Source organism: Elephas maximus, chromosome 4, assembly GCF_024166365.1.
Source record: "Elephas maximus indicus isolate mEleMax1 chromosome 4, mEleMax1 primary haplotype, whole genome shotgun sequence".
Classification (NCBI taxonomy): Eukaryota; Metazoa; Chordata; class Mammalia; order Proboscidea; family Elephantidae; genus Elephas; species Elephas maximus.
Window position 1 is genome coordinate 124,662,272 of NC_064822.1, and position 25,348 is coordinate 124,687,619.

At 36.5% G+C, this 25,348-nt stretch overlaps 1 protein-coding gene across 3 annotated transcripts in view; it reads left to right on the forward strand.

Annotated features, from left to right (window-relative positions):
• The window catches only part of XPOT (exportin for tRNA), a 41,564-nt gene that overhangs the window by 13,435 nt on the left and 2,781 nt on the right, over nt 1-25,348 (forward strand). For 2 of the 3 annotated variants that reach the window (XM_049883773.1, XM_049883771.1), the window contains exons 8-24: nt 55-223; nt 1,428-1,664; nt 3,090-3,128; nt 3,271-3,333; nt 7,315-7,439; nt 7,823-7,967; nt 8,130-8,249; nt 8,611-8,705; nt 9,332-9,401; nt 11,164-11,402; nt 12,293-12,578; nt 13,814-14,003; nt 14,517-14,633; nt 16,846-16,961; nt 17,620-17,667; nt 18,705-18,776; nt 24,030-24,086. In XM_049883773.1, coding sequence (XP_049739730.1) covers nt 55-223; nt 1,428-1,664; nt 3,090-3,128; nt 3,271-3,333; nt 7,315-7,439; nt 7,823-7,967; nt 8,130-8,249; nt 8,611-8,705; nt 9,332-9,401; nt 11,164-11,402; nt 12,293-12,578; nt 13,814-14,003; nt 14,517-14,633; nt 16,846-16,961; nt 17,620-17,667; nt 18,705-18,776; nt 24,030-24,086 — 2,188 coding nt within the window. The remainder of the gene's footprint in view (nt 1-54; nt 224-1,427; nt 1,665-3,089; nt 3,129-3,270; nt 3,334-7,314; nt 7,440-7,822; nt 7,968-8,129; nt 8,250-8,610; nt 8,706-9,331; nt 9,402-11,163; nt 11,403-12,292; nt 12,579-13,813; nt 14,004-14,516; nt 14,634-16,845; nt 16,962-17,619; nt 17,668-18,704; nt 18,777-24,029; nt 24,087-25,348) is intronic. The other variant, XM_049883772.1, reaches the window with a different exon arrangement.

Here is a 25,348-nt window from a genome sequence, read left to right on the forward strand (position 1 = left end):
ATCTAAAATGTAAGAATTTGAAACGTTAAAATGATTTTCTTTCCCCGTTACCAGGTTTATAAATATGCTGCTAGGTCATATGTCAGTAGAAGTGCTACGGGAAGAAGCATGTGACTGTTTATTTGAAATTGTAAATAAAGGAATGGATCCTGTTGATAAAATGAAGCTAGTAGAATCTTTATGTCAAGTATTACAGGCTGCTGGGTTTTTCAACATTGACCAGGTCAGTAAATTTGTGTATAAAATTTTGATAATTTTTGGAACAAACTGGGATACGTAGTAACAAATACAGGTTTTTCTTTTTTAAATGTTGAAAACTTTCCTTGAGATTATAATAATAAAGCATTATATTCGGAAAACCATAATGCTGTCTGTAGCATTGGCCTTGGTAGATGGTGATAGTTCTTAAACTTTCAGGTCCGGACTTGAACCTGAGGTTGCATTTCTAACAAACACCCGGGATGCTGATGGACCACACTTTCAACAGCAAGGACTATGCCATTTACGTGACAATGTTTTTTACTAAAATTAAGCCCAGTAATTACGAATGTTACATATTCATTGTACTTTTGAATTTTAACTCATTTGAGCTGGTTAGCCCTGACAGAGGCTATGGGTGTGGTAAAGTTTAGTGATTTAGAAACAGAATTGAAGGTTTTTGTTTTAATTTTGCTGTGACAGAAGATAACCACTAAGAAATCTTTGTATTGCTGATATATCAGTAATGTGGCTTTAGTGTTTTTTACAGACAAATAATGGTGTTTTTTTTTTACATTTCAAGTAATTGTCTTGTTTTATCCCTAGTAAAAGATCTAAAATGGTAACTGTAGATAGAGCCTTTTTCTATAGGCAAGCAGCTTATAGAAAACAGTGAAAATAGTCCAAGTTTTATTCCTAACTCTAACACTGATACGACCTTAGGCAGTAACTGTAATAGCAATTCTATCTTCTTGCAGGATAGTTGAGTATCAAATTAGGTAGTATCAGAAAGGACTGTTGTAAATTGTTACATATACTGTAATATAACGACATTAACTTTATTAGAACATGTTTACTAAATTCAGCAGTTTAGAGAGGAGGAGACTTATTATAATGAAATCTGAACTGTCATCTTAAGGAAGTTTATAGAGATTTCCTGAAAGTACTGATGACTTTTTTATTTTAAAGCTTTGGTGGAGCTGGTAATGTCTACGGGACTATAATCATTAAAAATAGTTCCTTTAAAGAGTACTTAGTGGGTAATAATTGTAACAGAAGAATTTGAATTCTAAAAATTCCCTGATCAGAATAACGGAATTGTTAAAAGATCTCATATCAGTTTAAAATTGAATCCTGTAATTGGTACTTCCCTAATACTGAAGTTTAAAGTTTTACCTCTCATTCTTGGATGGTGGTTTTACATTGGTGTCTGTCTTGATTGCTTGTAGGAAGAAGATGTTGACTTTCTAGCCAGATTTTCCAAGCTGGTAAATGGAATGGGACAGTCATTGATAGTTAGTTGGACTAAATTAATTAAGAACGGGGATATTAAGAATGCGCAAGAGGCACTGCAAGCTGTTGAAACAAAGGTGGCGCTGATGTTGCAGCTACTTATTCATGAGGATGATGACATCTCCTCTAACATTATCGGATTTTGTTATGATTATCTTCATATTTTGAAACAGGCAAGTCTTTGTTTTAACCTTTTTGTCCAGTAGGTAATATAGAGAGGCCATAGAGAATGTGGAAAACACATGAAAATAAGAAAACACCCATAATTCTACCTAAAGATACTTATTTTTAAAGAATGAAAATATTTTCATCTTTTTTCTGGGCATATTCCCCCATAGTTAAAATAATTATGTTTATTGTCTTTAAAAAAAAAAGGGGGAAGAAAATGTCTTAGCCAAAAAACAGGAACTGAGTTGGTTCTGAAATTCACTCAACTTAACAACCATGAGAGTTAGTTATTGGCTTTGGTTATGTTTCTATTTTGAACCTGTGTTTTGAAATACAGTAGAAATTTTGCTAAACACAATTCATTATTTTAATTTCTTATAAACTTTTTTTAAAAGATGAAAAACTTACTCTTAAACAGTAGCATTTTAAAGAATTAGTAACACTTCATTATGACATATGAGAGAACATTACTATTTTATGTACTTCCTATTAACTGAACACGAGTATAACTTCTGTTTTATTGTTATAAGCATATTACGCGTCTGCATGCATACTTAAAGAAATGTAAGCGATGAAGAAAGATAAAGTCAGTACTTAAAAACACTGTACTATACTGTAGCTCTTAATAGGTTTCTAGGCTTATTTTACTTTTTTAAAAAACAAGATGGGATCGTACTTTACTGTCCTATAACCTGCTTTTTTTGCTGAAAATCAAACGTTTATCTGTATCTTTGCCTACTTATTTATAATGTAGAACTGCTAAGTGTAAGTACGTTTTAACTATAGTCAGGTACTGCCAAAATGCCCTCCAGAAAAGTTGTGTGCATGTTTTAAAAGATCTTAATTGAGTAGAAAAAAAAATTTTTTTTTTATTTTTATTGTGTTTTAAGTGAAAGTTTACAAATCAAGTTAGTCTCTCATACAAAACTTTATATACACCTTGCTATATACTCCTAGCTGCTCTCCCCCTAATGAGACAGCACAGTCCTTCTCTCCACCCTGTATTTCCGTGTCCATTCAGCCAGCTTCTATCCTCCTCTGCCTTCACATCTCCTCTCCAGACAGGAGCTGCCCAGATAGTCTCATGTGTCTACTTGATCCAAGAAGCCCACTCCTCACCAATATCATTTTCTGTCTTATAGTCCAATCCAATCCCTGTCTGAAGAGTTGGCTTTGAGAATGGTTCCAGTCTTGGGCTAACAGAAGGTCTGGGGACCATGACCTCAGGGGTCCCTCCAGTCTCAGACCATTAAGTCCGATCTTTTTATGAGAAGTTGAGGTCTGCATCCCACTGCTCTCCTGCTCCTTCAGGGATTCTCTGTTGTGCTCACTGTTATGGCAGTCATCAGTTGTAGCTGGGCCTAGAAAAATATTTTTATAAGCAAATATAACTTTAGGAAACCTAATAAATTATTGCTTATTTTTAACAGCTTACAGTGCTCTCGGATCAGCAGAAAGCTAATGTAGAGGTAAAATTCACTTCTTTTTGGTTTATTTAAATTGATGGTACAATCTGTGTTTCTACAGTCTGCCTTGAAATATATTTTAATTTTTCAAATTTTATCAAATTAAATTAGGAGAGTGATCAACAAAAACTATTCTTAATTTTAGGCAATCATGTTGGCTGTCATGAAAAAATTGACGTATGATGAAGAGTACAACTTTGAAAATGAGGTAAGAATTTTTCATTAAGGGGATACCAGTTTTAGTTTTATTGTTTACTTACGTTACATTAGTATTTCAAGTCTTGATTTTTTGGAGGCCCTTTAAAACACAACATATTTGAAAGCTTAATCCTGTTTATACTGATGTCACCACCACGTGTCTGTCAGTGTGTCATACTGTGGTGGCTTGCGTGTTGCTGTGATATTGGAGGCTTTGCCACCAGTATTTCAAATACTAGTGGTGAACAGTACTTGGTGGACAGGTTTTAGCAGAGCGTTCAGACTAAGGCAGGAAGAAGGGCCTGGCAGTCTACTTCTGAAAAAATTGGCTAGTAAAAACCTTATGAATAGCAGTAGAACATCATCTAATACATTGCCAGAAGGTGAGCCCCTCAGGTTGCAAGGCACTGAAAATACGACTAGGGAAGAGCTGCCTCCTGAGTTGACCTTAAGGACACGGATGGAGCAAAGCTTTTGAGACCTTCATCTGACGATGTGGCACAACTCAAAATGAGAAGAAACAGCTACACTCATCCATTGATAGTCAGAACATGGAATGTACGAAGTATGAATCTAGGAAAATTGGAAGTCGTGAAAAATGAAATGGAATGCATAAAGATTGATATTGTAGGCATTAGTGAGTGGAAATGGCCATTTTGAATCAGACAATCATGGTCTAGTATGCTGGGGACGACAAATTGAAGAGGAATGGCGTCAAAAAGAAAATACCAGGATCTGTCTTGAAGTACAACACTGTCAGTGATAGGATAATATCCATATACCTACAAGGAAGACCGGTTAACATGACTATTATTCAAATTTATTCACCAACCACTAAGGCCAGAGATGAAGAAATTGAAGATATTTACCAACTTCTGCAGTCTGATATTGTGAAACATGCTATCAAGATGCATTGATTACTACTGGTGATTGGAATGCGAAAGTTGGAAACAAAGAATTGGTAGTTGAAAATATGGCTTTCATGATAGCAACAGTTTCAGAGACCACATGATAGAATTTTTCAAGACTAAGACTTTTTCATTGAAATACCTTTTCAACAACATCAAAAGTGACTATTCCAACATGGGACCTCGCCAGATGGAGTACACAGGAATCAAATCCACTACGTTTGTGGAAAGGTGATGGAAAAGCTCCATATCAGTCAGAACAAGATCGGGGCCAACTGCAGATATCAATTCCTCATATGCAAGTTCAGGTTAAAGTTGAAGAAAATTAGGTAAAGTCCACAATAGCCAAAGTACAACCTTGAGTATATCCCACCTGAATTTAGAGACCATCTCAAGAATAGGTTTGACACATTGAACACTAATGACAAAAGACCAAATGAGTTGTGCAAGGACGTCACACGTGAAGAAAGCAAGAAGTCATTAAAAAGAAAGAAAAGACCAAAATGGGTGTCAGATGAGACCCTGAAGCTTGCTCTTGAACGTAAGGTAGCTAAAGCAAAAAGAAGAATGATGGAGTAAAAGAGCTGAACAGAAGATTTCAAAGGGCAGCTGGAGAAGACAAAGTAAAGTATTATAATGAAATTTGCAAAGACCTGGAGATAGAAAACCAAAAGAACTGAAGAAAAAATTCAAACCTTAAGTTACAATATTGAACAATTCTATGGGAAAAATATCAAGCAACACAGGCAGCATCAAAAGAAGATGGAAGGAATACACAGTCACTATACCAAAAAGAATTGGTCAGTGTTCAGCCGTTTCAGGAGGTGGCATATGATCAAGAACCAATGGTACTAAAGGAAGAAGTCTGAGCTATGCCGAAGGCATTAGTGAAAAACAGGGATCCTGGAATTGATAGAATACCAATTGAGATGTTTCAGCAAACGGATGCAGCACTGGAAGTACTCACTTGTCTGTGCCAAGAAATTTGGAAGACAGCTCCCTGGCCAACCAACTGGAAGAGATCCACATTTTTGCCTATTCCCGAGAAAGGTGACCCAACCAAGTGTGGAAATTATCAAACAATATCATTAATACCACACACAAGTAAAATTTTGCTGAAGGTCATTCAGTAGCAACTGTAGCAGTATATTGACAGGGAACTGCCAGAAATTCAGGCCGGATTCAGAAGAGGGTGTGGAATGAGGGCTATCATTGCTGATGTCAAATGGATCATGGCTGAAAGCAGGGAATACCAGAAAGATGTTTACTGTGTTTTATTGACTATGCAAAGGTATTTGACTGTGTGGATCATAACAAGTTATGGATAACATTGTAGAGAATGTAGAGCACTTAATTGTGCTCATGAGGAATCTGTACACAGATCAAGAGGCAGCTGTTTGAAGAGAACCAGGGTATACTACATGGTTTAAAGTCAGAAAAGGTATGCGTCCAGGTTGTATCCTTCGACCACACTTAGTCTGTACGCTAAGCAAATAATCCAAGAAGCTGTATTATATGAAGAAGAACAGGGCTTCAGGATTGGAGGTAGACTCATTAACAACCTGCAATATGCAGATGACACAACCTTGCTTGCCGAAAGTGAAGAGGACTTGAAGCACTTACTGATGAAGACCAAAGACCACAGCCTTCAGTATGGATTACACCTCAACATAAAACACAGATCCTCACAACTGGACCAATAAGCAGCATCATGATAAACGGAGAAAAGATTGAAGTTGTTAAGGATTTCATTTTACTTAGATCCACAATTAACGCCCATGGAAGCAGCAGTCAAGAAATGAAACAACATGTTGCACTGGGCAAATCTGTGCAAAAGACCTCTTTGGACTGTTTAAAGGACTAAGGTGTGCCTGACCCAAGCTATGGTGTTTTCAGTTGCGTCATGTGCATCTGAAAGCTGGACAGTGAATAAGGAAGACCGAAGAAGAATTGTTGCCTTTAAATTACGGTGTTGGCGAAGAGTATTGAATATACCATGGACTGCCAGGAGAACGAACAGATCTGTCGTGGAAGAAATATAGCCAGATTGCTCATTAGAAGCAAGGATGTCAAGACTTATCACTTATGACATCATGCTTGGTAGAGTACAGGGTCAGCTAAAAAGACGAAGACCCTTGACAAGATGGGTTGACACTGTGGCTTCAACAATGGGCTCAATCATAACAACGATTGTGAGGATGGTGCAGGACTGGGCCGTGGTTTGTCCTCTTGTACACAGGGTCACCGCAAGTCGGAATGGACTCAGCAGCACCTAACAGCCACCACCTAGGAGCAGTTAATGGAAGCTCCTTAATCCTTTCTTTTTGTATTTTGTCTGTTAACAATCCTTTTATAAAAAGCATTGAACTTTGTAAAATATTGACCATATGTGTTGGTAATCTGATCTTATTTTAAATTTAGCAAGAGTGATGATTGAGACCCAGTCAGTGGGCTTCAGAATGTAAGTCTCTGTGGGAGAGTGGGAATGAGGCACTTCACTGGCTGGAGTTAACTCTCTTGTCCAGGTTTGCATGTGGGCCAGCCTTCCATCAATCACCGGGCCAGCAGGCACTTCCTAGTGACTCAGTCATGGCATGTACTTCTTAGCTGTCTGATGAAGTGTTTTATTTCCCACCTTAGGCAGTCTACAGCTTTGGACTATGAAAGGATAATGGTGATAATAATCAACACGTTACAAACTTATGACATGCTAGGCTTGTTATACATAATATCTCTAGTCATACAGCATTGCTATCATATTTTACATTGAGCACTGAGGTACAAGGAGAATAAGGTGTCAAAGGCTCACAAAGCCCAATGTGAACATATTGTGGCCTAGACCCTTGCCCTTAACCACCTCTATATATTTCTAGTTCTAGACGTTCAAAGCCTAGGGCCATGTTCAGAAACACTTATGAGCAGGAGTGGCAAAAACTAAGCATATTAATAGTTTCTGTATATAAATAAATACTGATGAAAAAAGAAAATTATAAATACAGCAAACTACATGAGAAACCAAAATTTGTGTGGATTTTAAAATATATTTTACATTTTTAAAATAAGAATTCTAAAATATATCCTAGGGTGAAGACGAAGCCATGTTTGTAGAATATAGAAAACAACTGAAGTTATTGTTGGACAGGCTTGCTCAAGTCTCACCAGAGTTACTGCTGGCTTCTGTTCGCAGAGTTTTTAGTTCTACACTGCAGTAAGTTTGTCATTGTTTTTGTAACAAACTCACCTTTATCCATCCCTTTGCTACCTGGTGATGGTATAAAATAAGTGGTTCCTATACTTACTAATCCGTGTTACCCTTTAGATCTTATGTGTATTTCTGGAAACAATGCATTTCTCTTGTTGCTTTGATTTCTCTTGATCCTTAGGGGAAATGCTTCTCTTTGAGACATTGACAATAAAATGAACATCAATTATTTCTGCTTTCGCAGTATAAATTCTCACACCTGGCAAAATTAGCAATTACTTTAACATTTTAATAGGTAAAAGGTTTTTGTTGATGTCTTACTATTCTGTGTAGCACTAGTTGTATCAAAAGTTTATGTTCAGATCTCACTGACCTATTATCCCTGGTAGGAATTGGCAGACTACACGGTTTATGGAAGTTGAAGTAGCAATAAGGTTGCTGTATATGTTGGCAGAAGCTCTTCCACTCTCTCATGGTGCTCACTTCTCAGGTGATGTTTCAAAAGCTAGTGCTTTGCAGGATATGATGCGAACTGTAAGTATATACTGAAAATAATTTATTTTAAACATATCTTTCTGTTTTCATAATAAGTTAATGGAAGTTTTTAAATTGTTAGAGCTTAGTATCTGTTAATACTGGGGCATTTAGATGTTGCAATAAATAAGGCTTGGTTTCTTAATTTTTTTCCTGCTCCAGTTGGTAACGTCAGGAGTTAGTTCCTATCAGCATACATCTGTGACATTGGAGTTCTTTGAAACTGTTGTGAGATACGAAAAGTTTTTCACAGTTGAACCTCAGCACATTCCATGTGTACTAGTAAGTATATAATTTAGGTTTTTTTATTTTCCATGTATTTCAGCTAATCAGCAGATAGTATTCCTAGGATAGCTTTCTGTCCTTAGTAACTTTTCCCATAACCAGCAGCTCTCAGAAACTGTGTTTTGGACACATTGAAACAAAAACCTCCTCCATTTCTTAAAAATAGACATTATCGGTTTAATTAATCATTTAAAATAAGCTCTCAAGGGCCCACTTGTATGTAGAGTAGGATTATTTTTGATATATACCTGATCTTAACACCTTTTAGGTGTTAAGAATTAAAATTTGGTATGAACAAACATATCAAGACGGAATAAATGCAGAAGTAGTAAAAATAAAAACGTCTGTGTTTCTTTAGATGGCTTTCTTAGATCATAGAGGTCTGCGGCATTCTAATGCAAAAGTACGAAGCAGAACTGCTTACCTGTTTTCTAGATTCGTCAAGTCTCTCAAGTAAGTACAGTTTCCAGCTGTTGTGTTTAGTCATTTTCACTCAGGCTTTTAGACATATAAATTATTTTTCAAGAGGCTGTGGTAGCTATGTTTCTTTCTGTTCTGAGGCTTTTTTTTAAAGCAGGTGTTCCTTTTTTATGTCATTATATATTATGACTTGATTTTCTGCTCATTGGCCAGTAACTTTTTTCATTGCTAACAAGTGGTTTCTTGCATCCTTTTCTGTGTAACATCTGTCATCACTAATGACGTTAGTTAGTAAATAAACTAGCAGTTTTATTGCTGTGAATCAATATATGGCTACTTTGAAATTGTAAAGAAGGTATCTTTGAAAAATACGTTCTTAAATCTAATCCATTTTGTGTTCTTTACAAGTACTATTTTTTGTGTGTAAAACTGCAATTACATACAAGATTGTAAGTTGTCTTTACAATCTATCACTGACAGAGAAAATAGGCATACTTTTTTAGAAAGTGTTTTTTAATCATTTCTAGCCTTTCCAAGTGTGACCAGCTTGGAATGGAACTTCTTTTTAGTTCTGTCTTAAAGGAGAATTTGGTATCTTAGCAAATTTTTTGAGCATTATTATTTATTTAATTATGATTTTCCTTATTGTCTTTATTCAGTAAACAAATGAATCCTTTCATCGAAGATATTCTGAATAGAATACAAGACTTACTAGAGCTTTCTCCACCTGTAAGTATCTATTCTTCTAAGGTATAGATTTTCCCCAAATATCATGCCATCAGCCTCAATGTGGGCCCCCCCATTTGTTTTGTTTTGTTTCCATTTTTAGTTTGTTTAAATACTTTTTAAGTAGGCAGTGGTTAGCTAGTCCTGGTTACCAATACTTCTGTTGAGATATAGCAAACAAAACATAGTAATAGAAATGGAAAGAGATCAAGAGTTGACTGATAAATGTGATGGTGTAGGGTTTGCTGTAGTCTCGCTGTACCATTCAATGATAGTGAAGTATTTTATGGAGAAGGAAAAATTCAACTTCTGAATTATTTTCCATTTAGTACTAGGACCAAATAGCCATTTTCAGTGACTGCTACTATTAGACTGAAATTTTTCTGTGTGATTTCTGGCTTGGGGTAAAAAACTTTAAATCCTACTTGATCTGAATATATTGTCGATTTCACTAGAAAGATTTAAGTTGAGATACTTTCTAAGTACATTTTAGTTTACACATGCTTTTGTGTAAAGCAAAATACTAACTTTGGCTAATTTTTTTATTTTCATAAAAGTTATTACTATAGCTATCACTTGAAAAGTATTAAAAATAAATACAAAATAATCATACTTTTAAGTACAATATTCAATATTTAGGGTATGAAAGTTAATAATTTTACTGCATGAGATGGTACTAGTGAATTATATGATTAAATTATCTTTACTTACATGTTACAAAAACCAGTAAAGTACTTTACCTAGTTAATGCAAGTTTTCCTTGGCAGTTCACACTGACCCATAAGATTTAGGCATTCAGAAAGCCGTATTATCTCACAGATATTGGAAATAGGATTACTGTACATATAAACAAGGACTTGTACTGTTCCTGTAATCCTTCAGTATATAAAAAGTCCTGATTCAAGTTGCTTCTCTTGAAAGTTGATTAATCGGTATTTATTTTTTAGCACTATTTTATCTGTGCATTCTCAACTTCTAGCAAAAAATGAGAAATCCTAGTAGGTTCCTAAAAAATACTTTATTACTTTTAAATAGGGACATTTCTCTTTCAAGGGATGAGGTTTTTTTTTTATTATTATTATTAATAAAACCACCACATAACTTAAAAATCTGTTTTAGGACTAGATTTTTGCATAATTTAACAGGGTATTTTATTGTTGGAGATAGAGCAGCCTCTAATTTTTTCCTCTTCCTTTTGGCCTTTCTGAGTATATACATGTTAAAAAAAAAAATAGCAAAACCCATTAGTAAGAATTGATCAGTATGTGAAATGCTTGGTTGTGCTTAAATGAGGTGAGGTTTTTTCATTTGTAGTCTTATTTTTTAAACGTTCTAAAGTAACAACTGAGGTGTGTATATGCATGTGACTTCTGCTGTTAAATTCTTAAGCACTCGTTTAAAATATTGTGCTGCCTTTATACTACCATTCAAAGCACTTCGTATGCTTTATTTTTAGCCTCATAACAATTGTACAAGTCAATTAGATTTTTACAGAAGAAAACATGTTAGAAGACTGACTAATAATTATCTAATGTGCAAAGTCTTGTCAGAGCTAGAATTAGAACCACGGTCTTTTACCTACTAATTCAATTTTCTTTCCCTTATAAGTTCCTAGGAGAAGATTTGTTTTTTCTAAGTACTTGATCTGCTTTTCAATAATGAGTTGATGTGATAGATTACATTTCCTATCCCTTTTGCACTTATCCTGAGTAAATGAGAGAAACTGAAAAAAGAAATACTGCAGTGAGACTAAATTTCATTCTAGGAGAATGGTTACCAGTCCTTGTTGAGCAGTGATGATCAGCTGTTTATCTATGAGACAGCTGGAGTGCTGATTGTTAATAGTGAATACCCAGCAGAAAGGAAGCAAGCGTTAATGAGGAATCTGTTGACCCCGCTAATGGAGAAGTTTAAGATTCTGTTAGAAAAATTGATGCTGGCACAAGATGAAGAAAGACAGGCATCTCTAGCAGACTGTCTTAACCATGCTGTTGGATTTGCCAGGTGAGCATGACTGCAGTTAAAACTGTAAAGTTTGTGTCTGTACACACAGAAGTAGTTATTTGAACCTTTTAGGATTGGGCAAAAATGTCAGTCTAAAACCGAATTGTCCAGAGAATTGTCTAGACCATTCTTATCTAAACCAGTGAATTAGGAGATTCAACTGAGGGAGGGACTAGATCACATAACATTCTACTTTTCTGCCTTGACAACTATCTATAATCTGTAACTCCTCTGAATTCTTTGGTGTAAGTTGATACTGTATTTAAGGGTTTAGCTAAAGTCTTTATTTACCAATGACTTGTTGGGACATCTTAAATAGGTCTTGGAGGCTTCTCTTTTAGCTGTTGTATTGTGTCATAAAGACCACCCAAGCAGCTGCTGCTCTCTCTACCCATGCTTTTAATTGGTGAACAATAACAGCGTGGGTGATTGCTAATTAGGAGTTGTACAGAAAAATTGCTATATAGAATACTTAAGAGAAAGATATATTAGAGAGGTTGTATGAGTAACTTGGTTCTGAAGATTGTTTTCTAAATTTAAGTGAGTAGCTTGAAGATGTCTAGTACAACTTAGTCATATAAGTGGATTTTTTTTTCATTTTTTGCATATATTATCATTACGATTTTAGTAAAACATTTTGATAGACTCAAATTACAGGGATTATGTTAACTGTATTTCATTCACTCAATTTGACCCTTTTTGTTCTGGAATGGTAACTAAGCAATAGTTTACAAATAACCATATTAACTAAAGATGGTAGTAATTGAGACATGGAAAATAAAGAATTGGTTGTTTCTTTTGTCAGTATTATAATTTGTTGTACATTGTTTTTTATTATTTTGTTACACTTAAAGGATATAGTTATAACTAGTCTGGTTTTGCTTATATAGTCGAACCAGCAAAGCTTTCAGCAACAAGCAGACTGTGAAACAGTGTGGCTGTTCTGAAGTTTATCTGGACTGCTTACAGACATTCTTGCCAGCACTCAGTTGTCCCTTACAAAAGGATGTCCTCAGAAGTGGAGTTCGCACTTTCCTTCATCGCATGATTATCTGTCTAGAGGAAGAAGTTCTTCCATTCATCCCATCTGCCTCAGAACACATGCTCAAAGATTGTGAAGCAAAAGACCTCCAGGAGTTCATTCCTCTTATCAACCAGATTACAGCCAAATTTAAGGTAGAGCTGACTTAAAGATATTTCCCTGAACTTAGCTGCATTTATCTTTGTATAAATTTAGGCATTTGCCCCTTGGTTTCTTTTTTAAATATGTGCTTCTTAAGGGTATGGTTCATATGTGTTTTTATCATCCACAATGTCTAGCACATGGTCTGACCCATAAAACCAAACCAAACCCATTGCATTGAGTCAATGCTGAATCATAGTGACCATATAGGACAGAGTAAAACTGCCCCATAGGGTTTCCAGGTAGTTGGCTGGTGGATTCGAACTGCAGATCTTTTGGTTAGCAGCCGAGCTCTTAACCACTGTGCCACCAGGACTCCTTAACTGTACAATAGAAGAAAACGATTAGTGTGCTGTTATAGAAAAGCAAATAAAAACACTATTAGTACAAAATGTCTGAAGAGGTAGATAAAGAGCACTGTAATTTGAATTCTTGGGCAAGAGTTTAAAAGTGATTTAATGTACTAAAGTCAGTTTTATGTATAAGGAAATGTAAGCCAGGTATAAGCTAGCTAATAAAAATGGCTAACACTTATATACTCTTTATATGTTCAAGATCTGTCCTAAGCATTTTTTTGTACTGTAATTCGTTTGATCTTCATGACAATACTGTTGTCGTTATGTGCCGTGAAGTTGATTCTGACTCACAGCGACCCTATAGGACAGAGTAGAACTTCCCCATAGGGTTGCCAAGGCTGTAAATCTTTATGGAAGCAGACTGCCACACCATTCTTCTGCATAGCACCTGGTGGGTTCAAACTGCCAGCCTTTTAGTTAACAGCTGAGGGCTTTACCATTGCACCCCCAGTGCTCCTTCATAACAACCTTAGAAAGTACAAAACTGAAGTACAGGGAAGTTAAGGAATTTTCCCCAGGGCTCATAACAGGTGAGAACTCGATCATATAATTAATTTGGCAGTAGAATTCATTTCTTGAGCATTTATATTTGAGTATATTCCATGGCAATATTCCACTGTAAAATAAGTCTGACTTTTTAGTGTTATAACCTGAATCTTAAGCTGTAGGAAATAGGTTGAACTTGATGAAGTTTTCAGTAATGTATGGCATATATGGATTTGCTTTAACAATGATATCTGTTAACTGAATAATGGAAATACATAAATATATATAAAGGCTATACATTAAGTTATATATTAAAATATCTTCCAAGTTTCATATTAATTTCTGTACTCATTTCTGAAGTAGTAATATTTGTTTCTAATCTTCAGATACAGGTATCCCCATTTTTACAACAGATGTTTATGCCTCTGCTTCACGCAATTTTTGAGGTGTTGCTCCGACCAGCAGAAGAAAATGACCAGTCTGCTGCCTTAGAGAAGCAAATGTTGAGGAGGAGTTACTTTGCTTTCCTGCAAACGGTCACAGGCAGTGGAATGAGTGAAGTTATAGCAAATCAAGGTGAGGAGACTTAGGATGCATTAATTGTCTGCCTAAGTCCTTGTCACAGTTGTATGAGGGAGAGCTAGTTGAAGTAAACACTAAACTTCTGAAGTGGTTGTATAATGGCCCCTGTAATGACAGGTCATTATTGTCAAGGCAGGAATCACTTTCATGTGGAGCACCTTAAAACTCCTTTGTATCCAATTCTTTTTTTCCTACAGCAGTATCTTTTAATTGTTTTTTTAGTAGTATAAATAGCATGGTGGTGGTCGCTTACCAAAATTCACCTGACAATTAAGTCTTACTGGCCAATTTGCCACTTTGAAGTTAACAAGTGGAACTGTGTGGAGAATTCTGCTTTCAAGGGAATACTGAATTTTCAGTGTTTAAAATTTAAGAGCCTGGTTAATAAAAATTGAGGGATCTTACCAAATCTAAATGACATTTATCTTGTTATTGTATATGAAACAGAACTTTAAGTTACCTCTCTAGATTTTTCTTTAAATTAAACTTAAGTTTTTCTCTCTTCAGGTGCAGAGAATGTAGAACGTGTGTTAGTTACTGTTATTCAAGGGGCAGTCGAATATCCAGATCCAATTGCACAGAAGACGTGTTTTATTATCCTCTCAAAGTTAGTAGAACTCTGGGGTAAGATGTTTGTTTTTTTTTTTAGTTTTCTCAACTCGTTTCCTAAGGCTCTTAGAGATGAAAAGTAATCCATCCCTAACGTAGAAGCAGGGAGTTGATTTTCCCTAGTGATGAATTAATTGACATTTTTTTTTTTTACACACAGTGTTCACAGCAGCTTTATTTGTAATAGCCTAAAACCGGAAGCAACTCCAATGCCCATCAGCAGGTGAATGGATGAACAATTACAGCACATTCATACTGAACAATAAAAAAGAGTGAACTATTGATAGAACAGCATGCGTGAATCTCAAAATAATTATGCTTAGTGAAAGAAACCGGATGGAAAAACGAGTATATACTGTATAATTCCACTTACTTAAAAATCTAAAAAATGCAAACTATAGTGACAGAAAGATCAGTTGTTTCATGGGAGGAAGAGGTGGGGGAGATAAGTCACAAACGAGCAAGAGGAACTTTTGCAGGTGATGGGTCTTGATTGGGTTGATGGTTTCAGAGGTATATGTTGTTGCTGTCAAGCTGATTCCAACTCATAGCGACCCTGTGTATGCAGAGTAGAACTCATCCGTAGGGGTTTTTTTAATAATTTATTTTTTTGTTGTTGAGAGTATACACAGCAAAAACATATACCAATTCAAGTTTCTGTGCAACCCAGCCCTTAATACAATTTTTCCATCATTGTAAACTGAAACTCAGTAGCCATAAGCAATGCCCACCCCCTCTGCTCATCCCCCTCACCCCTAATAACCACTCATAAACTTGGGTCTCTATATATCTGCTTGTTCTTGTCTTTTGGTATAAGTGAGGCCATGCAGTATTTGTCCTTTTGTGATTTATTTCACTCAGCATGATGTCTTCAAAGCTCCATCCATACTGCAACATGTATCAAGACCTTATTGCTCTTACTGGCTGAGTACTATTCCATTGTATGAATGCCCCACATTTTGCTTATCCATTCATCTGTCGATGAGCATTTAGGTTGTTTCCACCTTTTGGCTTGTGAATAGTGCTGCAGTGAACCCTGCTGTGCAAGTCACTTTTTGAGTCTCTGCTATCAAGTCTTCTGGGTATATACCCAAAAGGAAGGCATTGCTGGGTTGTATGGTAGTTCTGTTTTTAGTTTTTTGAGGAACCCGGCACCCTGTTTGCCACAACAGCTGTTCCATTTTGCACTCGCATAGCAGTGGATAAAGGTTCCAATGTCCTCATGTTCTTGCCAACGTTTGTTATTTATTTATTTATTTTTTAATTTTAGCCATCCTAGAAGAAGTGAAATGGTATCTCATTGTGATTTTGATTTGCATCTCTCTGTTGGCTAATGACACTGGGCATCTTTTCATGTGTTTGGGACCATTTGAATGTCCTTTTTGGTGAAATGTCTGTTCAGACCCTTTGACCCTTACCCAAAAAAAAAACCAAACCCATTGCTGTCGAGTTGATTCCGACTCATAGTGACCCTATAGGACAGAGTAGAACTGCCCTGTAGAGTTTCCAAGGAGCGCCTGGCGGATTTGAACTGCCGACCTGTTGGTTAGCAGCCGTAGCACTTAACCACTGCACCACCAGGGTTTCCTTGACCCTTATATGACTGGGTTATTTTGTCTTTTTGTTGGTAAGCTGTCGAAGTTTTATGTATTTTTGGTTATTAGATTCTTATTCGACATAAGGTTTCAGAAGATACTCTCCCGTTCCGTAGCTTGTCTTTTCACTTTTTTGGTAAAGACTTTTGATGAACAAAAGTTTTTAATCTTCATGAGGTCTCGTTTATCTGTTTTGTCTTTTGCCGTTTGTGCCTTTCTTACTATATTGGATGATCCATTGTTAAAAGCTAGGTCCAACAGTGTCACCCCTGCATTTTCTTCTAAGAGTTTTATGGTTTTAGTTTTCATATTTGGGTCCTTAATTCATTGTGAATTTGTTTTTGTGTGTGGTGTAAGGCGTGGATCCTGTTTCATTTTTCTTCGTGCGGAAATCCAATTTTCCTGGCACCATTTACTAGAGGCTCTTTTTTCCCCATCAAATGGACCTAGCACTGTTGTGAAAAATCAGTTGACTGTAGAGGTGTGGGTTTATTTCTAGACTCTTGATTCTATTCCATTGGTCTGTGTCTATTGTTATACCAGTAACAGGCTGTTTTGATTATTGTAACTGTATAATATGTTTTAATGACTTTCCTTTTTATACAAGGTGAAAATTTGAATTCTCTTAATAGGAGGTAAAGATGGACCAGTGGGATTTGCTGACTTTGTTTATAAGCACATTGTCCCTGCGTGTTTCCTGGCACCTTTAAAACAAACCTTTGACTTGGCAGATGCACAGACAGTATTGGTAAGCAGCTGGGAGTTTTTGTTTCCCTTGCGTAGCTCTCATGTACTTTAACTCGCAGCATCTTTTCTAATACCAGGTTGATTGCATTTTTTCATTGAATTTTTTTTTCTCTTAACTGAATAATTTCAAATTCGGATTCATTTTTGAGAGGTTGATGATACACCCTCTGTGGATTCTTACTGAATCCCAGTCCTGAAGATGAAGACATAAAATCCAGCTCCTTCAAATTGAGCAACCAAGACACTTTTTCTAGAAGATGAAACAGTGCATGATACAGAAATAACTTGAATACTGTAGTCATTAGTTTCAGTTTCCTCCTACTACTTCCATTAGAAAACTTGTGCTTAACTTCTTTCCTAAACAACTTTCTGCCCATATGGTAGTTTCTCAAATCTCATCCTCAGAATACTTAATGTCAAGCAGCTAACCTTTTTCTCACTTCCTCACAACTTAGTAACAGCTAGATTTCATAACTTACTACATTAAGACAGCAATCTGATGTTTTTTTGTTTTCTTTTTTTGCCCAATTTATTTTCTCCACCTGCCTGTTACCTATCCTTCCTCCATTCCTATTAATGAGCAGTGGCTGAAGAAGTAAAGAGTTGGATCATTAATCAAGAATTATCTGTATTCAGAATTTTAAACTTGTTTCTCACAGGCTTTATCTGAGTGTGCAGTGACACTGAAAACAATTCATCTCAAACGGGTAAGCTTTGTACCCTGTACTCCTTTGTTTTCATCTCATCTGTAGATACTTGATAGTTGTGGTTTTGTGTTCGACTCATCTTGTTCTTGAAAGCTATATCTCTTGTAATGGTAAATAACTTTAATTCTGAGTTTTTTGAATGTGGGGAAGGGGCAAATGAAAGCAGCAGTGTCTGTTATTGTCCTTCATGTTTTGGGTATCAAGAAGTTTAAAAAGTATGTATGTTTTGGTTTGAAAAAAAATGTGAGAAATCTTAACCAAAACTTCAAGATCCTAGATTTAACCATCTGGTAGGCTTCCTCACAGCCAGAACTTCATAGTACAAATGGTGAGAGCACTTAGCTGTTTTAGAATGTCCTGTTCATCCTTGTTGGTATAAATTATAAGTGATTCTGGGTTGAATGTAGCTTGTGTGTTTTTTGCTTGTACAACTTCTTTAAGTAAGTTGAATTCATTGCCAGCATTTAAAAGTTGTGTTTTGTTTGTTCTTTTACAAAAGTTTCTATCTCCATCTTCTCTCAAATTCAGAATGCCAACACAGGACTGGCATTCCCACAGCTACAATCAGCAGTTATAGTCTGTTTTTAAGTGACAACGATGGGGTTCTATCAGATAATGCACAGTGCATAACAAGTAAACATGGGGAGGGTAGACTAAACAGAGAGATGAGAAGGGGTGCTATAGGAACCTGAAAAACTGTCAGAAACAGTGTTACCTCAATTAGGAACAAGTTTCCTTTGAAGAATCATTAAATTGTGACCTAGGTCCACTGGGTTAGGAGGCCAAGAGTCAAGGTAGAGGAGGAAAGGTAAAGAGGAGCAGTAGTATTAAACAAGAAATCCAGATGTTAGTGCAGAGAAGAGTAGGTTGAAGAGCTGTGGACTGATACCCTTTTGTTAACTGTTATTCTCAGGTGGGGGTCATCGACATCTTAAAGCCTTTTGGTTGGAATCAACTTCAAAAGAGAAATTAGCCTTAAAAAAAAAAAAAAAGTACTGGATTTGTTAATTGGTTTATAAGTATCCTTTAATTTTCAGGGCCCAGAATGTGTTCAGTATCTTCAACAAGAATACCTGCCCTCCTTGCAGGTAGCACCAGAAATAATTCAGGTAAGAGCTGTCCTAGTGATTTTGTTCTTAATTTTAAAAATGTGACCATGTGACTCAATCTGAATTTTTTTATTTCATCTATTTCTACATGTACACTTCGTTGATGTTGATTACATTCGTCAAGTTGTGTACCCATTTTCGCTCTCTTTTACCACCTTTAACATACCTACAGTGCCCTCTAAGCAAAGACTCCTTTTTTCCCCCTCCCTCCCACTGCTGCTAACCACCAATTACTTTTCGTTTCTGTATATTCACTTATTTCATATAAGTGATATCGTACACTATTTGTCCTTTTGTGTCTGACTTATTTCACTCAGCATAATGTCCTCAAGGTTCTTCCATATTGTGGCATGCATCAGGACTTCATTCCTCTTCATGGCTGAGTAATATTCCATTGTATGTACATACCACATTTTGCTTATGCATTCATGAGTTGATGGACGTTTCAGTTGTTTCCACCTTCTCGCTATTGTGAATAGTGCTGCAGTGAACATTGGTGTACATATGTCTGTTCATGTTGCTGCTTTCAGGTCTCTTGAGTATATACCTAGGAGTGGAACTGGTGGGTCATGTGGTATCAAACTAATTTTGATTCAAGAATACCAAACTTCATTCAGCTTGATCTTTTACTGTATATAGTATAGCAAGAGTACTTAGCCTGGAGGCTAAAACCTCAGGGGTCTGTGAAATTGAATAGGAAAAATTGTTTCCCTTTTCACTAACCTTTAAAATAAATTTAGATCTCCTACCATTGTAAATGTAGGCCACAAATCACAATAGTGTTAGCATTACCTATGACTTTGTCACCAATAGAAATCACAGGTGTTACCATATCATACCCATAAAAACCTGTTGCAGTCAAGTCAATTCCGACTTATAGCAACCCTATAGGACAGAGTAGAACTGCCCCATCGAGTTTTCAAGGAACACCTGGTGGATTCAAACTGACAACCTTTTGGTTAGCAGCCATGGCACTTAACCATTATTCAGCCAGGGTCTCCTCATATCATACAGATATCTCAAAATATTGTTTATGCTTATCACTATTCTGAAATTGTGGTAGTTACTAGATATGCAGTAGACCTCGTCATTTAATAAGTTCATAAGTCTTACTATCCTATCAGTTTAAATATTTTATAATCGTAATTCAATATAATTTATTATCCCTTGCACTTTATTTTATGCATTTAAAAAAATATTGTCCTAAAAGGAGTCCAGTATGCTTTACTAGACTGCCAGAGGAGACCATGGCATAAAAAAACCCCCCCTGTTTTAAAAGTTTACGCCAGATAGTTAATTATATGTATGCTAAGCATATCAGTGCATGATTCGTAAGCCTGAAACTATGTTTTGAAGTAATTGGCTAGAAAGTTACTCTCTTAGGCTGGATTCTCTAGAGAAGCAAACCAGTAAAGTGTGTAAATATATAGAGAGAAAGATTTATATCAAGGAAACGGCTCACGCAGTTGTAGAGGCTAGAACGTCCCAAGTACATGGATCAGGATAGAGGCTTCTCTCAATTCACGTAGCTGCAAGAGCTGGCAAACCCAAGATCCACAGGTCAGAGAGCAAGGCTCCCCCCCGCCAGGCTGTGAACATCGGTGAATCCCAAGGTCTGCAGAGAAGCTGGTAACTCAAGTCGCAAAAGCCAGAGGTTAGGTGAACAGGAGGCAGCTGCAGGATCCAGAGTAAGCAAAAAAGCCAGAATGTCAGCTTATATTCGGATGCAGGCCACATCTCCGAGGAAACTCCCTTTCAACTGATTGGCTACTCACAGCAGATTCAGTCATGGAAATTATCACATATAAACACTGAGAATCATGGCCCAGCCAAGTTGACATACAATATTGGCCATCACAGCTACCTTATACTTTTGCAGTACTACAAAGGCATTTTATAATGGCATTTGGTTATTTTCTTGGCATGTAGTTATCCAGATTTGTTGTCTAGTGGCACATAGAGCTGATAAGGTATCAAAGTTTTGATTAAGACTAGAATTAGAATCTCTTGTGTAGAATTGTTTCTTCATCAACATCAGCGTTTTTTAAAAAAGTTTTTATAATGCTGGTTTATAAGAGGCATTGAAAAAAATCGAATGAGAAGTAGGGCAGATCACCTCAAATATGTGTAATCTTAAAACTCTTTTTAAATGAATTTATTTATAATTGCTAATTTCACTTTGGAGATACTGATGAACTTTCTCAATTATGTTACTTAAGTAGATTAATACTTTAATTAAAATAATAAACTACTAATTACTCATGTAATATTAATGCCCATCAAAAGTAGAAACCTACCGTTCAGTTTTGAACAGCTAACTTTCTTCCAGTTGCTAAATGAAGCTGAAGCAACGTTGTTACTATATTTCTATCTAATATTTTGATTGTAAAAGAAATTAATAAGGATCCCCAGGTTTTCCTTTCTTCATATGCCCCCTCTTTTTTTTTTTTTTTAATTGCGCTTCAGGTGAAAGTTTACAGAGTAAATTAGTTTCCTATTCATAGCTTGTATATAAAGTATTTCATGACCTTGGTTTTGCTCCCCACAATGTGTCAGCACTCTGTCCATTTCCACCCTGGTTTCCCTGCCTGCTCGTCTTATAATTGATTGTTCTAAGGAGGACATTCCTCTTGGATATTGTTTATCTTATGTGCTTGTCTATTGTTTGGCTGAGAGACAGCCCCAGGGTATGGCTTGATTTCCAGGTCAGAAGGGTGTCTTAGGGCCATAGTCTTGGGGGTTCCTCCAGTTTCTGTTAGATCAGCAAGCCCAGTCTTTTTCGGGAGTTTGAATTTTTTGTTCTACAGTTTTCTCCTGCCCTGTCCAGGACCTCTGTTGTGATCCCAGTCAGAGCAGCTGGTAGTGGTACCCAGGCACCATCTAGTTCTTCTGGTCTTGGGGTCATGTAGGCTGTGATTCATGTGTCCATTAGTCCTCTGGACTAATTGTTCCTTTGAGTCCTTGTTCTCCTTCACTCTCCCTTGCACGGGGTGGGAAGAGACCCATCATATCTTAGATGACTGCTTGCAAGCTTTTAGGACCCCAGATGCTGCTCAACAAAGCAGAACATTATGTACTGTGCTGTGCCAAATGACGTAAATGTCCCCCGAGTCTATGGTCCTTTATCTTCTTACCTAGGAACCTTGTCCTGCGAGGTGTTTGGTTATATCTAAGAGGTTTCTCTGGCTTTACCCCTTGTGTGTTCTATATCGGCCGTACTTATAATCATGCATGTAGAAATATCTACCACCAAACCTTTATTTACCAATGGGTGTGTTTCCTTACACCCTCTCACACCTCTTGGTGTATCTACCTAACCCATTTGTCCATTTGTAAATTATTGTTTATTACTATTGCTGCAGGATTGTCTAAGCTATGATGTGGTGACTATGATAGTTGCCCTTTATTTGTACGTTCCTCTCCGTGTCCTCTCTTGCCTTGGTCATGTTGTACTGACTTCTCCCATAAAATGTATTGCCTTTTCCTTCATCAATATTCACTTGTCTTCCAAACGGTGAATTTCTTCCCTTCCTCTCCCCTCCCTGGTAACCATCAAATAATGTTTTTTTTTCTGTGTATAAACCTTTTGTTACTTTATAGTAATGGTCTCATATAGTATGTGTCCTTTTGTGATTGACTTATTTCACTCAGCAATAAAAAAAAAATAATGTCCTCCAAATTCATCCATGTTATGAGATGTTTCACAAATTCGTCATCATTCTTTATCACTGCGTACTGTTCCATTGTATGTCTGTACCACAGTTTGTTAATCCATTCATCTGTTGATGGGCACTTAGGTTCTTTCCATCTTTTTGCTATTGTGAATAATGCTGCAATGAACATGGGTATGCATATGTGTATTCGTGTCATGGTTCTTATTTCTTTAGGGCATATACCTAGGAGTGAGATTGCTGGATCATATGGTATTTCTATTTCTAGATTTTTGAGGAAGCGCCATACCATTTTCCAAGGCGGTGGTACCATTTTAAATTCCCACCAGCATTGTATAAGAGTTCCAGTCTCCCTGCGACCTCACCAGCATTTGTTATTTTCTGATTTTATTTTTTGGATTAGTGCCTGTAATGTCGGGGTGAGATGGTATCTCATCGTAGTTTTGATTTGCATCTCTCTAATAGCTAATATCCTTTGCCCATTTTTTAATTGGATTGTTTGTCTTTTTATCATTGAGATGTTAAAGTTTTCTATAAATTTTAGAGATGAGCCCTTTGTCAGATATATTGTAGGTAAAATTTATTTTCCCAATCTGTAAGTTCTCATCTGACTCTGTGGAGAAGGATCTTGTTGAACATAAGTGTTTAATTTTTAGGAGGTCCCATTTATCTAGTTCATCTTGTGCTGGGTGTATGTTTTTAGTTATGTTTGATACTCTGTTTATGCTATGTGTTATGGCCATAGAGTTGTCCCTGTTTTTTCCTCTGTGATCTTTATAGTTTCAGGTTTTATGTTTAGGTCTTTGATCCAGTTTGAGTTAGTTTTTATGTATGGTGTGAGGTATGGGTCCTGTTTCAATTTTTACAGATGGACATCCAGTTTTACCAGCACTACTTATTGAAGAGACAGTCTCTTCCCCATTTAATGGTCTTTGGCCCCTTGTTGAAGATCAGCTGACCATAGGTGGATAGATTTATGTCTAGGTTCTCAATTCTGTTCCATTAGGCTATGTGTCTGTTGTTGTAGCAATATCAGGCTGTTTTGACCACTGTGGCTATATAACATATCCTGAGATCACGTAACGTGAGGCCTCCTACTTTGTTCTTCAGTATTGCTTTACTTATCTGAGGCCTCTTTCCTTTCCATATAAAGTTGGCAATTAGTTTTTCCATCTCAGTGAAGATCATATGCCTTTCGATTACACTTTTTGCAGAATTCCATTGGGTAGAATTATCTCTTTTGCTTTTGGCCTAGCTCCTCCTTAGTTAACCTCTTACTAGATGATAACAACCATAGCAGTATAGTTTTTGTCCTGCCCATCCTTCGGAGATGTAGCTGAACCTTGCCCAGGAGAGCCACGTTTTCAAAAGTGAAAGGCTGGTGGGGCTTTATTTTAGTTATGACAGCTGTCTGACAAGTACTACATTTTAAAATGCTATATAAGTTTGTGTGGTGAGGAACTGTTTGGGTTGATTTGGGAAGTGGTAACATGTAATAAATATGCTGTGGATTTGAATTAGGACAGATTTAATACAAATATACCTGTTCTCTTCTCTCTCCTCTCACCTCCCGGTCACCCAGGAGTTTTGTCAAGCACTTCAGCAGCCTGACGCTAAAGTTTTTAAAAATTACTTAAAGGTAAGTATTTGGAAAACTTACATACCTTCATGCAGTTAGGTAACGTTTCAGTGTCAAAAGAGAGTATCTATCAAAATACTGTGTTGTATTATAGTTTGACCAATTTTTACTTATTTGGGGATCCGTTTGCTGTAAAATCTAAGAATCTACAGTTATCGATATTATGCCTCAATTTCCTGTGAAGCCCCTTCAGCTCAGCTCTTGTGAAAGATCATAAAGTTAGATAAGCACATTGAATGTGTACATGCCTGAGTATATTGGTATGAAAATGTTAGTCTTCTTTTATAGCTGTGTGATAGAAGTAAATAGGAACTAGAGGGCTAGGAGAACGAGAAATGTTTAAGAACTGTTGCCCATGTTAAATTGAAAGGAAGGAGCTAAAAATATAAAAAGAGAAGTATGAGTTTTTTGGTCATACCCTATTTATACACTTCTGAATTGGAAAACAGATAAACAGAATTCTCAGATTTGGCCATCAGAAACTCTTTGTACATTCATAAAATTACTGAATTCAAAAATAAACCCTGCAGCTTAGCAAGAAGTACCAAATGTTTGATATTCACATATATACAATTAAGTCCACGAGACACAACTGTTATTCTCACCAAGGTAGTCATTCAGCACAACGTGACTACTTTCTATATACCACGTGCTATGTTAACTGCTGACTTTCCCTGGCCACAAGGAGCTCACGACCTAGAAATAAAGTTACACATGGTAGCATGAGGAACTATTCTTTATTTTTTTGTTGTTGCTTTGTTCAAGAAATTTTGAGTGCAAAGCACTATACCAAATTTCTTAGTAGCTAGTAACTTAATGAATGGCTTCCTGGTTCTTTCTTCCTAGCCAGTTGGTAGAATTCATAAATCAAGGGACTGAGTAAATAACGTACCGTCCTTTGACTGGGGCTCTAGGATCTTCCCTTGTCAGTTTTTTTTTCCTAGTAGTAGTTTGACAACTTAAATGTCTCAAAGAGTTTGTGAGAAGAATATTTATAGTTATTATTTACCTGTGAGAACAAATATACTTGTTCTCTGCTTTCTCCTCTCACCTCGGCCCATACTCACTTCCTTAAAAAAGAAAATGCCTGTGGAGGTAAAAAAAAAAAAAATGTCATTGAGTCGAATTCAACTCATAGTGACCGTATAGGACACAGTAGAACTGCCCCATCAGATTTCCAAGGCTGTAATCTTTATGAAAGCAAACTGCTGCATATTTCTCCTGTGGAAATAATGATTGGTTCAAACCACCAAGCTTTCAGT